The 16795-nt window shown below is 36.3% G+C and overlaps 1 protein-coding gene and 1 pseudogene across 1 annotated transcript; both read right to left on the bottom strand.

The window, feature by feature from the left end:
• Positions 1 to 1369: 1369 nt before the first annotated feature.
• LOC120154759 lies at positions 1370 to 2504 on the bottom strand (annotated as a pseudogene).
• Positions 2505 to 4180: 1676 nt separating this feature from the next.
• LOC120154760 (probable serine/threonine-protein kinase PBL7) lies at positions 4181 to 5658 on the bottom strand. Its single transcript, XM_039166418.1, has 4 exons — positions 5009 to 5658; positions 4639 to 4771; positions 4483 to 4572; positions 4181 to 4391 (listed from the first exon to the last, which is right to left on the bottom strand). The coding sequence occupies exons 1-4, from the start codon at positions 5605 to 5607 to the stop codon at positions 4203 to 4205; spliced, it is 1011 nt and encodes a 336-aa protein (XP_039022349.1). The 5' UTR covers positions 5608 to 5658; the 3' UTR covers positions 4181 to 4202.
• Between the last annotated feature and the right edge of the window lie 11137 nt (positions 5659 to 16795).

The following is a 16795-nucleotide window of genomic DNA, read 5'->3' as shown; positions in this document are numbered from 1 at the left end:
GTAATATTAACAAATACCAAGATTATTTGAGAATGAAATGTGAGGTAAGATTCTCATCTTGCTTTTAGGATTCATCTTGATTCTTTTCGGTTGGAATTAGGGGTGTAAAAGAGCCGAGTCGAGCTCGAGTATTGCTGTGTTCGACTCGACTCGAAAACTCTGAAATAGAGATCGACTCGGCTCGAAAACTCGCGAGTTTAAGTCGAACTCGAATTCTTAAACTGAAGCTTGTGAGCAGCTCGAAAAGGCTCGAAATGAAGAAAAAAATTCTTAAACTTAACTCGATTGAAGCTTCAAACTCAAACTCGAACATGAACCTTAAATACATAAAAATCTTATTGTATTTTAAAAAAAATCAATACATAAATATTAATATTATTAATAATTTATTTTCTAAAAAAGTAAAATCTTAATATATTATATCTGCTCACGAGCTTTTCGAGTCGAATATCGAGTAGCTCGTTTCGGCTCGTTAAGAACTCGAGTCGAGCTCGAGTTCGAGTCAAATCCATTCGATCCGAGTATTTATCGAGCCTTAATCGAGTCGATCTCGAGTAGCTCGCGATCTGTCTCGTCTCACTTACAGCCCTAGTTGGAATATACACCACGTTCACCGTATTAATTATTGATAAAAAAAATATATAGTATGACAATTATAGGTGATTCATCCCTTCTGATTTGAATCGAGAGTCGCAACAAGTACTTTTAGAGAGTGTGTACTGAGAATGGTCACCCTTCCCAAACCAAAGAGAGGGGGGAGAGAGCTCCCGTCTTATTTGTATGAGAGATTTATATTATGACCATTAGTGATGGTGTCAGGTCTAGGGTGATAATAATTATTCATAGATTAGTCGTAAGACGAAATAGATTTGACTATCAAATAATAAAATTCTAACAGATCATATGGGCCTGTCAAGAATCACATCAAGGAATTATTTATTTTTCGGGGGACATGGTATTTGTTAAGCTTCAAGGAACACTATAAGATATTCTCGGGGGATTTTTTAGAAACTCTGAAAGTCTCAACGCTCGATAAACTAAAGAATGACAATAGAAGTATTTGATCTATTGATCAACTATTCCAAAATGGGTTTCGTAAAGACTCGTTATTGAGGCGATTTTTTCAACCCAGTTTTTTCCATTAGCAAATGTCGGAATCTGAACTCCTGACCTTGCTTAAAAAATCTAACATCTCATCCCACTGCACAAATTAATCGTTAATTTTTAATTATTTTACTTTGATGATCTTTGTTGGATATAAATGTTGATGGCCAGATATTTGAAAATAATTTATCTTATCACGATAACTCATCGATGGGATCATTCTTAAACTTATCAATTATCATCACATGCAAGTAGTGTTTTATTATTTCTAGTATCTTGTAGGAGTTACATGCTCTAACTTGGCAAATTACTATAGGGAAAGGTTCATCTTTATGATTTAGTTGAAGTTGATGCTGTATTTAGGCTGCTTATTTGGGAAAAAGAGTCCCCAGTGCCTTTCAATTTCTTCCCCCTGTTTGTGTTCTCATCAACATGGCAAAAATATAAGTTTCTATAGGCCTATTAGGCCTCTTTGGAGTCCCTCTTTTCACATGTCGGATCAAGTTCTGGTTGTAGGTTCTTGCATTATCAATACTTGTTGCTCCCCTTTTCCTACCTCCGGAAGTAGGCCATCCGCTTTCCGACACAACAATTTCCAAGGAACCACCGCCGGCCTTCTCCAAGGCAGCGTAAACAGCGTCCAACATGGCATCAAAAAGGTTAGTGTATTGCAGTGGAGGATCCGAGACGACAGGGCCCTGTGATCTGAAGAGAGCGTAATCTAGACCGATAACGGTGTTGTCGTCGTAGCTGAAATACGGGTACACATTAACGAGCAATGGGGCTCGATTGTTCACCAGGAAACGAATGATGGGATCGAGAAACGGGCGGTAGTCGGGACTAAAAGATCCTCTCGAAGGAGGGTAAGATTCTCCAATGGCCCTCATGTCAATGGCTGTAGATACTCTGATTTGATTACCGAGTCCAGCTGCAACGATCGCGTTGCGAATGTTCCGCATAGCAGGTAGGACAGATCGAGCCGCCGGATCCGAAGGTGGAACTTCGTTTCCAACAGCGATGTAGCGGAACCTAACGTTGCCGTAGTTTCGAACGTTGTTCTGGACCCAGGCGTTTGCGTTGGCTTGACTAGCCGCGACACTCTGAAGGTCGGAATTCGGAACGCCGAGCATCAGCTCAACGTTGGTGCCCCGAAGAGCTTGGAGGGCAGCTCGGTCCGGATCGTAGAGCCGCATTCTTCCGATGTTTCTCTGCTGGAAGAGGGATATAACGTCGCGCTTGGGCGGTAAGTTGTTGCCGAGCTGTCCATAACAAACACCTATCTGAGCATCTGCGGGCATCATGCTTGTGGTGTATAGGGATGCCATAAACAGCCCGAAAAGCAGCATTCTTGAAGCCATGAAACCAAAGTTTGCAGATACGTTAGAGGATTCAGCCATGAGAGGAAGATTACTGAAATAACTGATGCCAGACAACCTTATAGATGGGAAATTAATGCTCATTATATTTGCACTTGTTGAATGGGAAACCATGTCATCCACAAGCAACAACCTTGAAAATTCACCCTCTCTTGATAACCTTTCAAAAGTATTGCCCCTCTTGACCGGGCAGTGTTCTTTAAACCTTATTATTAAGTCTCCAAGAAAAACCATGTTTGCCAGTTGAACAAACTGTATATCAATGACCATAAATTTGTTAGGTCATCGGCCTTCTTATCTTGGACCACAAATATGAGAGTAGAGTCCCTGCATTTTATAGGGTGGTGCTCTAATAAATGGGAAGGTTCCTATTGAGATGTATATTTCTTCCTGAACCAATAGATTATGATTCAATCTAATTTTATTTGATTGAATTTTTAGTTTAAAATTTTGAGTTTGGGTCGAGATAATTTTTTAAGGTGTAGTTAGGTTAGATTTGAATCTATGATGAAAAACGATACAATCTAATTCGACATAATATTGTTATTCTTTATATTTAAAAATATTACTATAATAATATGAATTTATTTTTTATTCTTTTCAATTAAATTCTTATTAGATATATAAGGCAAGATCGGTTTAACTACGTAAAATTAACAAGTTTACACTAATTTTTACTCATTAGATTTAAATAAATAAATGACGTAGATTTAATTAAAATTTATAACTCATAAATAAATATTTTTTAGCTCACAGTAAAACAATCTCTTTTTACTCACTATAAAATGAGAATGTATTCACTGGAAAAAAAAATAAGGACATCTTTTGATTTTCTTTCATCCAAAATCCTAAAACTAGGTATATGTGAATTCTAAACCCATATATATATATATAGATAGAGAGAGAGGGGTCGAATCAAGTTGAGTGTGAATTTTGACCTAAAAATCACGTCAGATTTCAAGTCAGGTGAGACCCTTTTAAGCTCGAATCGGGTCAAATGCAAGTGGAGATATCTAATTATAGGATCAAGTTCGAATGAACTAAAATCTTAACCTAACCCGACTCATGACTATCCCTACTCTTTATATTATGTTTGAATTACATGTGAAAATGGTGGAGCAATAAGAATGTTAAAAACTAATCTTGAAAGGTAAAACAACAGAGCAAGAACATTTGATCGGTTATTCAAGTTGTTCATATTTTTCTCTTCTTTTTCTTAGGTCATGGGTTATACACCTACTAAAAATATTCTCTTTCCTTCTTCGAGAGTCTCTTCTTCTTTCCTCTAGAAATAATTAGGATTAGATTAAAAAAAAATCTACTTCATTAGTCACTATCCTCACGGATGGTGTTTAGTTCAATGGACATTTCTGTTGTCAATTATAACCAAGACACTGTGTTTTTGGTACAGTCCCTTATGCAATCACCATCGCTCCACTAACCAGACCGTTTGTCTCTTCCCTGTGAGTCAATCAAATAGACATAATGTTGAGGACTAAATTTGTTGTTTTTTTTATCATTAGGACTGAATAGAGATAATGTGTAAACGTGGAGGGCTAAACGTGTTATTATATTCATACAAAAATGGAGAAAAAACATCAACTTGTCACATTTACATGCCATGCCAGATATGAACTCATCACTTCACCAATGGCATTGTGGCAATGTTGATTCTTAATTATTTATTTTTCATGCAACCAGAAGAACAGGAAAAAGAGTTATCTAGCTCTGCAATTTCCAAACATATTGCAAAGACTTCGGACCGGTGCTTCGACGATTAAATCTAGAGAAACCGGGTGAATTAACCGAATCGAAGTTCTTAACTAAAGGGATCAGTGACTGTACGACGTCGACCATCAAAGGTCGATAATCGGCTTCCGGTTGCACACACATCGAAGCAATAGCAGCCACCTGGGGAACAAATAAGTGAACATGTATCACAAGCTCAGCACCAGCTATGACTGTTCAATTCAATGATATATATATTGATAGTATACATCACCTGAACTAGATCCTTCTTGGCATACTCTCCTTGTATAGATGGATCAACCATTTCTTCCACTTTGTCTCTGTTTGTTAGTCTTGGAAGTGCCTGTCAAATTATCAGAAGTTGGAACCATAATTTGAAACAATTTCTTAGAGGACTCAAGGAATTTACCCATGAAACCAGGACATGTTCCCCAGGAGGCCGCTTGATGTCGACCGGGACTCGACCGGTTAAAAGCTGAAAAAGCACGACGCCATAGCTGTAGACATCTGATTTTGTGGTGAGTTTTCCTGTTGATGAATATCTGCAAAGTCATAGAAAATAACAAATTTCATAAGATTCTGAAATTTGTTCCTAGATGGGGCATTTAATGCAAAATCATTCTCCAAATGGTCCAGGGGGTATGAAGTTTTTCTCTTCTACCTAGCAACTTTATCAATTAAGAAAATGACATCCACCTAATAAGGACCTTTGGTTGCATATTCATTGGTATGGCAGTGATAGATATGCATGTGCATGAGACATGATTTGAGGCACTCACTCTGGAGCTATGTATTCTGTGGACCGCGGCATGTGTGTCGGAATCTGACCGTTGATCTTATCCGACCCCATTTTGGCCAATCCGAAACCGGACACCTTGGCTCGGAGGTGTTGGTCTAGTAACACATTGGTGCATTTAAAGTCACGGTGGATAACAGTAGGGGTAGCATGCTCATGGACGAACTCAAGTGCTCTGGCACAATCAAGGGCTATCCTTAACCGGCTTCCCCAATCCAACAGCCGATATTCGTTGCCGGGATGATGAAGATGCTGTTGCAGGGTACCATTGGGCATGAATTCGTATATCAGAAGCCTGTGGTGCTGGTCAGCACAGTAGCCTAATAGCTCCACTAAATAAGGAGAGTTCAACCGGCTTAGCAGATCCACTTCCATCCTGAAAGCACGCTCCCCTTGTTTTCGATCAAGGTGATGCCTCTTAACGGCTGCCACAGTACCATCAACAAGGACCCCTTTATACACGACGCTCAACCCTTCGTTCCCGATCACATTGGCTTCGCTGAAGTTATCGGTGGCCGATTCGAGCTCCTTGTAAGTGAAAACTTGCACCCCTCTATATCGACTTATAGCAGGTTTACGCATACTTCCTCCATATAAACAATTTGCATTCACATCTGCTTGATTTCACATCTGTTAATGGCGTGCGTTTCAAACTATGCATATTACATGAGTTCCCAAAAAAAAGGGGTACTTGGTACTCACCTGGACTAGAGGTGAAGTCTATGGTAGTATGACCAACGAACTTGCAACTTGGATTGTGGATGTCACCATTACTTTCTTTGCAGCAGCTGCTTTTTCGTACCGATTTCAGTCGACGAAGCATTACGATAATCAGAAAGCCGATGAGAATCACGAGAAGCGAGATGATTGATACGACGATTATGATGATCGAGTTCAAGGAAAGGATGTTGGGGGTGCTATGTTGATCATGGCCAAGCCCTGGTGGCATTGAAGTAGCACTACTAGTGTTGTCATCCATGGAAAGCAAAGAAGCAATATATTTGTCAACGAAAAGGAAGGAATAAAAAGAATACAATGAAAGAGAGAGATAAGAGAGCATTAATGGTGGGAATTGGGTAAGGTTTTTATTGGAGAAAGGGAAGTGTTGGGGAAGGGAAGTTTGCCTTCCTAGGAGGTCAGACTAACTGATATGTATGGCCAAAAACCAGCTCTCTCTCTCTCTCTCATCTTATTCTTCCTTGTGATAAAGGTCATAGAATAAGTGTGATTATGTACTTCATTCGTCCATTCTCTTGTAATTTTATATAGTGTCGTAATCGGTTTTCGTCCGGGCTCGAATTTTTTACTTGTATGGGAAAAGTGATGTGAATAAATGGTTTTTTTAAAATAATTTGGGAGTCGTCATCGGCCTTTTGGATCAGGTAGGTCGAATACCTAAAAATCATCCTTTAAAAGAGTTTTTCAGAAAACATCGATTAAAAGATAAACTGATCTGCGTTTTAACCAAAAATTCATTCTTTTTAATGATAAAAAGAGATTCGTGGTCGGTTACGTTTAGGGAAGGATTAGCACCCCTACAACGCCCAAAATTGGTACTTTTTAATTATACATTGTCTCTATTATTAGAAATTTAAGAATTCAAAATATATTTAATTTATAATCCTATTATTTCAAAATTATAATTATGAAAAAAAATATTAATTTATATATATTTATAAATAAAATATTTATTTATTTAGAAATATCAGAAAATGACTTCTAGGTGCCTTAAGACAGCTCTTTTCTTCGATATTAATAAATATTAACAATATAATAATTTAAATAAAATTAAATTATAATTTTTTTTATAATATTTAATTTTAAAATACCAGAATAGGACATCCAGTTGTATTAAGATTGCCCTTTTCTTCGATATTGAAAAATAAATAAATATTAAAATATGATAAAAATAATTTATGTAAAAAATAAATTATTATTTATTATATATATATATTTATATGACTATATAATAATAATAAAAATAATATTTAAATATATAAACAAGTAAAATTAAAACATAAATAAACAATAATAAAAATACAATTAGAACTATATATTTAAAAGCAATAAAACTTTATAATAAATGAAAATATTTAAAAATAGTGACTAAATTATAATCTAATAAAATTAAATACCTAATTCATAATTAATTATTTGAAATTACAGGGATTAAACATGCTATTTCTCCTTATTTATTAATTTGGTGACTAAAATAAAATTATATAAAATTCGAATATCAAATTAAAATAAATTAAAAATATATACTCGGGATTAAAATATTATTTATTAAAACTAAAGGACTAAATATGTATTTTATCTAAAATATTTATAATTACGGTTAAGGGCTAAAATATAAATAAATAAAATTTAGAGACCAAATTAAAAGGATTATAAATTTGATTCAGTGACTAAAATATAAAACATATAAAACAGAGGGACTACGAATATAGTTTAACATTTAAAAATTACACAAATAGCCCTCCCTAAAACGACGTCGTTTGGGAAGGGCTATTTAAAGCCCGAAACGGCTGGCCCTTTGGGCCAGCTCTCTCATTTCTCACTTTCGTTTCTCTCTCTAAACTGAGAGAGTTTAAACTCTCTCTTGCCTCTCTCTAGCTTCCCTCATCGGAGGGAAGCCGGTCACCGGCCGGAAGCCGTTCGCCGGCGGTAACCCCGCCGCCGGCCACCGCCTTCGGTGGCCGGGAAATTTTTTTTTACTCTAAAACGTAGATCGGACCGTCCTAATGACTGTTCCGGTGTTCCTTTCTCTTAAATAGCTCCCGAACGGAGCAAATCTAGGAAAATACCTTCGGTTTTCGAAGGTTTTTGGTGACGTTTGGAGGCCGGTGGTGACTCCGATCAAGGCGTTGTCTTCCCCGGTAAATTCCTTTCTGTCTTCTCCTTGCTTATTTTGGTGTTTTTCGGTTGCTGGTTTGTTCGTTTTTTCTCTTGTTTTTTTTCTTTCTTTTTTTTTCTCCTGTTGGTTGCTGTGGTTTTCTTCTCTCCCTCCTATTTTTCTTTCTTTCATTTTTGCAGGTACGATGGCTTTATAGCCATCTCGGTCGCTTGCTCGGACCTGTTAAAGGAATGGAGTTCAGTGAGTCACCGAGCTATGTGGTGACTCACCCCTAGAGCTTGCGACGTGGGCGACGGGTGTTGATGCAGCAAAGCTTCTGGAGTTTTCAGCGAGGCGGCGGCGTCGTGGCTGAAGTGGGTTCGAGCATCTGGCAGCTGACCGTCGGCAATGGTTTCTGGCAGCTGGAGAGGCGATTGCGGCGCTAGGGTTAGAAACCCTAGCTGAAACCCTAAATGTTTAGGGTTTCATTTTGGTCTGGGCCGGTTGATTGGGCCTTCGATTTGGGCCCTTTTGTTGGGCTTCTGATGTAATTTGTAATTGGGCCGGATAACCTGGGCCTGTTTGTAATAATAATAATTTTAATAAAAATAATATTAATAATAATATTTATAATAAAAAAATAAAAAAATGAGTATCTTCAGCTGCCCCTCTTTGCTTATTCTTGTGTTAACAAGAATAGAGCAAAGACGAAAAGATAAAAAAAATTCATTTGACTTCACTTGATTAATATGGAGATGTTGAATAAATTCTTCTCTTTCTTCAGATGAGTTCTTCTCATTATGAACTTTTCTCTGGGGATGATGTTGACCTATTTCCTTATGTGATAGAGTCATTCAAAGGGTTGAATAAGCTCTTCTCATTATGAACTTCTTCTTTCTTCTTCAGATGAGTTCTTCTCATTATGAACTTTCTCTGGAAAGTTTGATGCTAATTTATATCCTTCTGTGATAGAATTATGCAAAAGGTTGAACAAGCTCTTCTCATTGTGAACTTCTTCTTCTTCAGATGAGTTCTTCTCATTATGAACTTTCTCAGGAAAAGCTGATGCTAATCTATCTGCTTCTGTGATAGAATTATGCAAAAGGTTGAACAAGCTCTTCTCATTGTGAACTTCTTCTTTCTTCTTCAGATGAGTTATTCTCATTATGAACTCTACCTGGCAATGTTGATCCAGCAAATGATGAATTCAAAAGGTTGAACAAATTCTTCTCATTATGAACTTCTTCTTCCTTCTTTAGATGAGTTCTTCTCATTATGAACTTTTTCTGGAAAAGCTGATCCATCAAGTGATGGATTTGAGCAAAAGGTTGAACAAATTCTTCTCATTATGAATTTCTTCTTCTTCAGATGATGAGTTCTTCTCATTATGAACTCTACCTGGCAATGTTGATCCATCAAATGATGAATTCAAACAAAATATTGAACACATTCTTCTCATTATGAACTTCTTCTTCCTTCTTCAGATGAGTTCTTCTCATTATGAACTTTCTCTGGAAAAGCTGATCCATCAAGTGATGGATTTGAGCAAAAGGCTGAACAAATTCTTCTCATTATGAATTTCTTCTTCTTCAGATGACAAGTTCTTCTCATTATGAACTCTACCTGGCAATGTTGATCCATCAAATGATGAATTCAAACAAAAGGTTGAACAAATTCTTCTCATTATGAACTTCTTCTTCCTTCTTCAGATGAGTTCTTCTCATTATGAACTTTCTCTGGAAAAGCTGATCCATCAAGCGATGGATTTTAATCTTTGCTAAAATCTTTGAAATTCATATCAAAATTCAACATGGATAAAATGAATGAAAATGCACCTATTTTTGCAAATACCTAAATATGATGCATGAATGTTAAGTTTATTTGATTTCAAAATGGTGAACTCGGTTTTCCTCCACTTCATCATTTATTGACAGGGTCACCTCTGGATATCAGTGTACCAACTTATGCTACCAAGCTTGCATTTCTGAAAAACCATCTGATCAACTTGTATCTTTATGTCTTCTTTGCTTCATGAAAGTCTCAGAAGAATTGTTTCATTTGTGGAACTCTTGTCGTAGTCAGAACTATGACCTTGATGCCTCATTTTGTCTTGGATAACACCAACTTTATTTGCTTGGACTTGTGTAGAAATCCCATAAAGCTTTCATCTTTGAAAAGAGAATCTATCATCTTTGAAGAGGTAAGATGTAGATATGCCTGACTCAGCAAGAATTAATTGGGAGAGTAGAGTTTGTTCTGTTTTAACTCTTGAAACACATCACAAGGAAGATTTATTCCAATTCCTTTCATGTTTCCATATATAATCAGATCTCGAATAAGGCAACTTGGACCATATCATATCGAGATGCTTAACAACAACATGTCGTTTAACCTTAGTTGGTACTACTAGTTTCTTGTTTAAAATTTCAGTTCTCCTTCTGTGGAAAGAAATATTCATCTTGTATCAATAAAGGAAAACCATATGATAACAACATTGGTTCAACACCATAATCACTGGTTCATAAAACATTTGACAATAAATTCTTCATCTCCTGAGGCTTCTGCTCGAATTGCTGGTCAATAAAGCTCTTTGCATGGTTTTCAAAGTTTTTGTATGATGTCACAAAACCACTTGAGAACAAAACTCAGTGGGAATACAAGTGAAATACTGGTATGACCAAAAATAGTTGGTCAAATTCACAAAATGTGCTGGTGTCGATTTGAATAGGAGATACTAATTGATCTCGATATCATCCTGGGCAAGGGCAAGTGTAATACTGATCACATTTTCTTCTGTAATGAGCATTGTAGAAAGTAGAAATACTTCAGCTATAGGATCCATGTACAGAAAGATATCTGTGGAATTCTTGCTGCTGGGAATGAAACGCACATGATAAAACCAAAAATAGATAAAAATTCAGTTCAGCCTGGCTGGCAATGATAACCCCAGTAACAAAGGGAATAACATCAATATAAGTGAGTCGAGTCTCTCTTTCCAATGTCATCGATTAAGCGAAAACTATTGTGAAAAACAGCTTCATAATTCCAACAGTATGGTTGAAACTAACTGCCAGGAATCTTAAAGAAATATTTTCAATTGTCACCGACACAGAGAATACAAAATTCAAAGCTGAGATCTCGAGGAACTGAACCCTGGATCGAATAGTCTACCTGGGGACCATCTTTATTCATGCAACCATGATGTAGCTTAACAAAGAACACGATGTCATGTGATACATGGTTAGGAAGATTGGGTACTTGAAACCATACTTGATGAGTAGATATTTGTTCAACAATATGATCATAATGTAACTGCCTGATGAACGAAGCAATTATGTATAGTCAGCTCGACTGTCACTGTTTCACCATTTTCATTCTTCATATCTTTCTATCTTATTGGAAATATTTTCTCAAATCAATGATCTTTAACACATGATGATATGGGCCTTCAGCATGTCCCAGCATTTTGCTGATATAAATATTCAGGATACATCAACAATCTCGATTCTGATTGAAAAGGGTTTTCAGCATGCCCCAACATTTGTTTTTTTGTTAATCTGAGCCTTCAAAATGCCCCACATGGATCTGTCTGAAGGAACCTTTAAAATGCCCCAACATTTGCTGATACAGATGTTAAAAGTGTGCTCAACATTACTTCTTGTTGAGATGAGCCTTCAAAAATGCCCAAATATTCATACTGATGTGAGCCTTCAAAATGCCCCAATATTCTATTTCTGTTTGAAATGGGCTTTCAAGATGCCTCAATATTCTGCTTCTGATTCACTCTCAATGTCTGTTTAACTGAAATGTCATGATCCCCACGAGGTCCAATTTTGACAATGAACTATTGTAGGTACTTGTGGTTTTATTCGTGCCCCAAATCTGTTTATCTTGAATACTCTCATTCTGGTGTCACTAAACAGTAGTATTGTCAAATAACTGAAATTCTCTTTATGTTGTCACAAACTTAAGAAGTATTCAATCATTCTGACAGAAACGTCTGAGATATGTGTCTTCTGAATGAGGTGACCATTTTCTGTATCTGGAGGGATTTAGTCAGACAGAGGAGTAAAAATAGCTTGGTAATCCGTTCTAGGCTGACACAGTGGCTTATCATCTTTCAGTGAAGGCCATCTCTGAAATATACTTTTATGTGGGAAAGAAACCAATTTCTGCAAGCAGTAATCTGATGCAATAGCAAGACTACATATACAGTGGTACAAGCTCTTCAAAAATCCATATCCATGTAACATGTTGATTCTGATAACAACTCATCTGATTATGAAGCGATATTTCAGGATGATTTCACATATATTGATAGTTCTTCTGATATCGAGGAAATCCTGAATTCTGATTCTGATGAGGAGAATAAACTGTTATACTTGACAAAAATAGGATATTCAGAGGTTGAGGCTTCAATAGCCATGGAGATGTGGTCTGAATTCATCAATTGCAGAGTTGACAGATTTTATATGTGCTGATCAACTGGCTAAGGCTACTGACACACTTCTTCCGGTAGAAGATAGGAAGCCCTTATGCAATGATCCCAATTACAGGAAAAGGCGAAACTTAGGCTATGATTTTCTTAAAAAAAGAAGCAGAGGAAGCTTGAAAAGAAGCTTCTTAATGAAGACGATCATGCAGTTCATCTTTCAATTCTAATGATTGGTTCTGTGGTTCCTTGAACCAGATCAGATAACTCAAAGAATATTTCTAAAAGATGCTATTGGGTCTCCTTATTTCTACTATGAGCAAATTCATCTTTTAAATCTAATGATTGGTTTTTGGGGTTTATACCAAACCAGATCAGATAACTCAAAGAACACTTCCAGAAGATGCTATTGGGTCTTCTTATTTCTACTATGAGCACATGGAACTTGCTCCAGTTAATGTTTGGACTGAAATGTCATAGTACTGATGTTGTAAAACCAAAACTTGTAGATTCAAAGTATTTTCATACTGCTACACTAAAAATGGGCTATATTCATAATCTGCCAATTGAGAACAGATTTCCTCTTATTCTGCTTCCTCCATGTGCCATACATGATGCTTTTACATTGAAAAAGTTGAACAATTTATAAAAATGTACAGGAAGTGCCAAATTGACAAAAAGGATCTGTAAGGCTCTTGAAGCTTATGACGATGAGTCACCTTCGAGTATCCAGAAGTATTTTCTTGATGAGTGCTGAAAATGGAATCTGGTATGGGTTGGAAGGAATAAAGTTAATCCACTTGAACCTGATGAGGTGGAAATGCTTCTAGGTTTCCCTAAAAACTATACATGAGGAGCTGCTAGAGACAAGTTCCCCAGTGATATCAATGTCCTGTCTCTTTTCTCTGGAATCAGTGATGCAGAGATTGCTTTCTATTGTCTTGGCATACCTTTGAAAACAGATGTACAAGAACTGAATGATGATCGGTTGGAGCAATTGATGAGTAGATTTGTCGAATTCGACCTTGTTGTCAATGGCATCCAGTGTAACAACCTTACTGGAAGAAATAAACATCATCAGGATGAAATAGAAGATTTTTGTTGGTGCATTTCCTTGCAAATACTGCCACAGTGACTGTCTCTTCTGCTGCTCCAAAATACACACTACCATATCCCACTCTTCCCTAACCATGGAAAGGTTTAGTTGATAGTAAAACTGGTTATCTCAACTTTTGGAATCCTGTAACCAATGTTACCCTATATAAAAGGCCTATAAGGGTAGATTCTGTTCCAATGTCTTATTATGTGTCATAAGTCCTAAAATTCAAATTCAGCAATCTTCTGAAGGACATAATGGATATCATCTTGACAAAGAAAGTGATCGGCATAGAAGAAGTAGCAATGATGTATCAAGACTTGAACCAGCATCACGGTATAACCAGAGTGCAGTTGTTGACTTGTTCATTCCCATAATACACCTTAATGGGACTTAAGGGTAATTGTTCCTGATGGATTGCTGATGATGTCACATGAGAGCGTTCTAGGTACTATTCTCCAGACTTTCTGGCTTCTTGGACCACTTGCTTTCAAGGAAGTGAAATGCTTCATCATTCTGGCATCGTTCATTCTTTTTCTATAACGGAGGTAGAACAGGCATCAACTTGCTTCAAGGACCTTTCTCATTTGAGACTGTCCTGTTTGAAAATGTTTTTTTCTCCTTTGTTTATTGAAGAATGAAAGAATTTTACAAAGTATTGCCCTTCTCAGGTTCACAATAGAATCAGATCATAAACAATGAGTTTAATAAATATCAAATAAATCAACTACACTTTTAAATCATTCAAAAATCATAGTCCTATGGCAAGTGTCAAAATTATTGACTGATTTGAGGTGTAGGTTGATTCTGGTAAAGTAAGGTCTCTCAGGTTAGTCCAGCATATATGTCTCTTTTGGGTTTCCATTAATTTGAAGAAATGGTTGTTATGCTCATCTTGTAAAGATGTTTCTCGTTTCCAGACTCTCATGAACGTTTTTGGGATGTGCGGTGCTTCATTAAGATCGTCTTTTATGTCATTGTTGCACCATTCATTATTCGAGTCGCCTTTTCAGGTTTTCAACTCGAATCTTCCTTTGGTTCTAAGATGTTATTTAAAAATTTATATCTTGAACCCTCTTTTATCATTTTTCATATCATGCATTAAAAAATTTTAAAAACCAATTTTTGCAAATAAAAATCAATCTTGAGATGCGGAATGAATTCTAAATATATTCTCTTTTACTTAGAAATCCATGTATGATTAAAATGGACTTTTCAGGTACGTAACATAGGCCATGGCTTATGGTTACGAAAGAAAGGGATAAAAAGGCCCAAATAAGTGTTTAAGGGTAATCAAACCAAAGATCAATTCATTCTGATGCCATCAATCTTGTTTTGTTTGACTTGGATCTGCCTTGCTGGGGATTTTTCCATCATCTGGATCCCTCTAGATTGCCAAATTTTGGATTCATTTCCATTTTCTCATATCTCCAGTATTTCTTACTCTTCTTGTTGAATATGAATCTTCAAATTAATTTTATTCGATCCATCTTGTAACTTGAGGCTCCATGAGTCACCTATCTTGATTCAATTTCTCCTTTTTTTTTCATTTTTTTCATTTTTTTTCTTTTTTCTTTCTCCTTCTTCTTTCTTTGCTGGATGAGTATAAGACTTCAATTGCTTTGAACACCTCCTTTTCCTTTTTGTCCTTTTTTCTTTTTCAAGTATAATATTTCTTGACAGAATCTGAGTTTATTTGGTTTCTTAGAACCTTCCCACCCGTTTTTTGCCAAGATTAACACTTCTTGGGAAAAGGCCTTTTTTACAATATTTGACCCGTCTTAATTAGATATTCATTTCTCACGGAAATCTTTATGTAGGCAAGATCTTTTTAAACACTATATCACATCTAAATCACCCTCTTGGAACTCTCTAGGATGTGATCTTTCATCATCTGTTTCTAATGTATTTGCTCATGGTAAATAGCTTTCAATTGATTTTCATCAAGATTGGATACATTCAGTCTTCTCCAATTTGTCCTCCTTTAGGATACAAAATGATGGGATCTCAACTTCAATTGGTAATACTGCTTCCATCTCATAGACTAAACAATAAGGTGTTGCCCCAGTAAATGTTCGCACAGTAATTCAATATGCATATGAGGCAAAAGTTAGCTTCTCGTGTCAATCTTTGTAAGCTTCAGTGGTCTTTGTAATGATCCTCTTAAGGTTCTTATTTGCTCCTGCAAATGCCCCATTCATCTTTGGGTGATATGACACTGAGTTGGCGTGCTTGATCTGTGCGCGAAGTTTAGTCATCTCATACATAGAAGTTCTTGTAAAAAGAGGTATCTCCATGGGGATAAATATTCAAGATTAACTTTACTTACATGAAAAAAATGTAATTAATGCATGATATATTTATTTCAATCAATCATTTTTTCTTCTCTGTATGCTCCAATCACTCGAAATTATGTTCGATAAGCTGGTCCATAATGCCTCATCTCGTCTCCTCTTACAGGAAGATTCACGAATAATTGAAAGTTTGGTTCTTTTGAGGTTATTTGGTTTATGATGGTTTTGTATTTGGAAGGACAAATGTGTGACTTTTGAAGTCGTATATATGGTGGAATGTAGTATCATTAATCAACTCTACCCGAAAAGGTAAACATCTGGAGTAGGTGTCTCAAAAACAGGTGGAGACATTTCTTCAGAGTCTCAGATAAATGTACGGTCAAAATTTGGTTTTAGTAAGGATCAAGTAATTGGCATTGGATGGAAGGTATAATTTTATCACTTTCCAAAGATATATAATTCTTGAAAAATTAAAAGAATATTTAATCTACTTGATACTCAATAATCTCAAGATTAAAAATTGATTCCTTGCTCAGAACCATAAAAGCAACACACATTTATTTATTGCACAAAAGCGGAGAAAAGAAACAAAAAACAAGTTCAAACAAGATGCTGAAAATAGAAAGTACTACAGTGGTAGATAACACTTCCACTTGTTTATGCATCATTACTCCTCTATTGTTGGGTGTGTAATTGGCCCAGGATTTTTATCCTAATTTGCCCCCCATTTCTTGATCATTTCTTGTGTCAAGACTCCCTTGTCGACGAGCGTCTCTATTTCCTTTAACAGTGACCAACAATTCCCTGTTGAATATCCAGATACTCCCAAGTGAAAATTACAGAAGCTATTTTGATCATAGCAATGGGCATAAGGCTTTGGTGACACCTTCACCAATCTTGGTGTAATGTATTGACCTTTAACCAAATGAGGGTACAGGTCTAAGATAGATTCTTGAAACACCTTCAGAGTTTTTCTCGCTCGCGAGGCTATCACTTTCTTTGATCGTTTTGAACGAATGAATGCTCTCATGTTATCGAGGGGTTTTTGAATGCTCATTTCAACTATAACTGGGGTAATATTAAACAGATTTCTTAAGTTGTCCTTTTCCTTA

This window comes from Hibiscus syriacus, unplaced genomic scaffold, assembly GCF_006381635.1.
Source record: "Hibiscus syriacus cultivar Baekdansim isolate YM2019G1 unplaced genomic scaffold, ASM638163v2 tig00111151_pilon, whole genome shotgun sequence".
Classification (NCBI taxonomy): Eukaryota; Viridiplantae; Streptophyta; class Magnoliopsida; order Malvales; family Malvaceae; genus Hibiscus; species Hibiscus syriacus.
Note: the sequence above shows the minus strand (reverse complement) of the source record. Positions and strands in the feature narration are given on the sequence as shown.

Excerpts from the sequence above, each read along its gene's own strand:
- LOC120154760 (XM_039166418.1), bottom strand. The coding sequence starts at position 5,607 with ATGCGTAAACCTGCTATAAGTCGATATAGAGGGGTGCAAGTTTTCACT. Across the intron at positions 4,573-4,638 it reads AACATGTCCTGGTTTCATGG|GCACTTCCAAGACTAACAAA; the intron begins GTAAATTCCTTG and ends ATAATTTGACAG. Across the intron at positions 4,392-4,482 it reads CCAAGAAGGATCTAGTTCAG|GTGGCTGCTATTGCTTCGAT; the intron begins GTGATGTATACT and ends TTTGTTCCCCAG.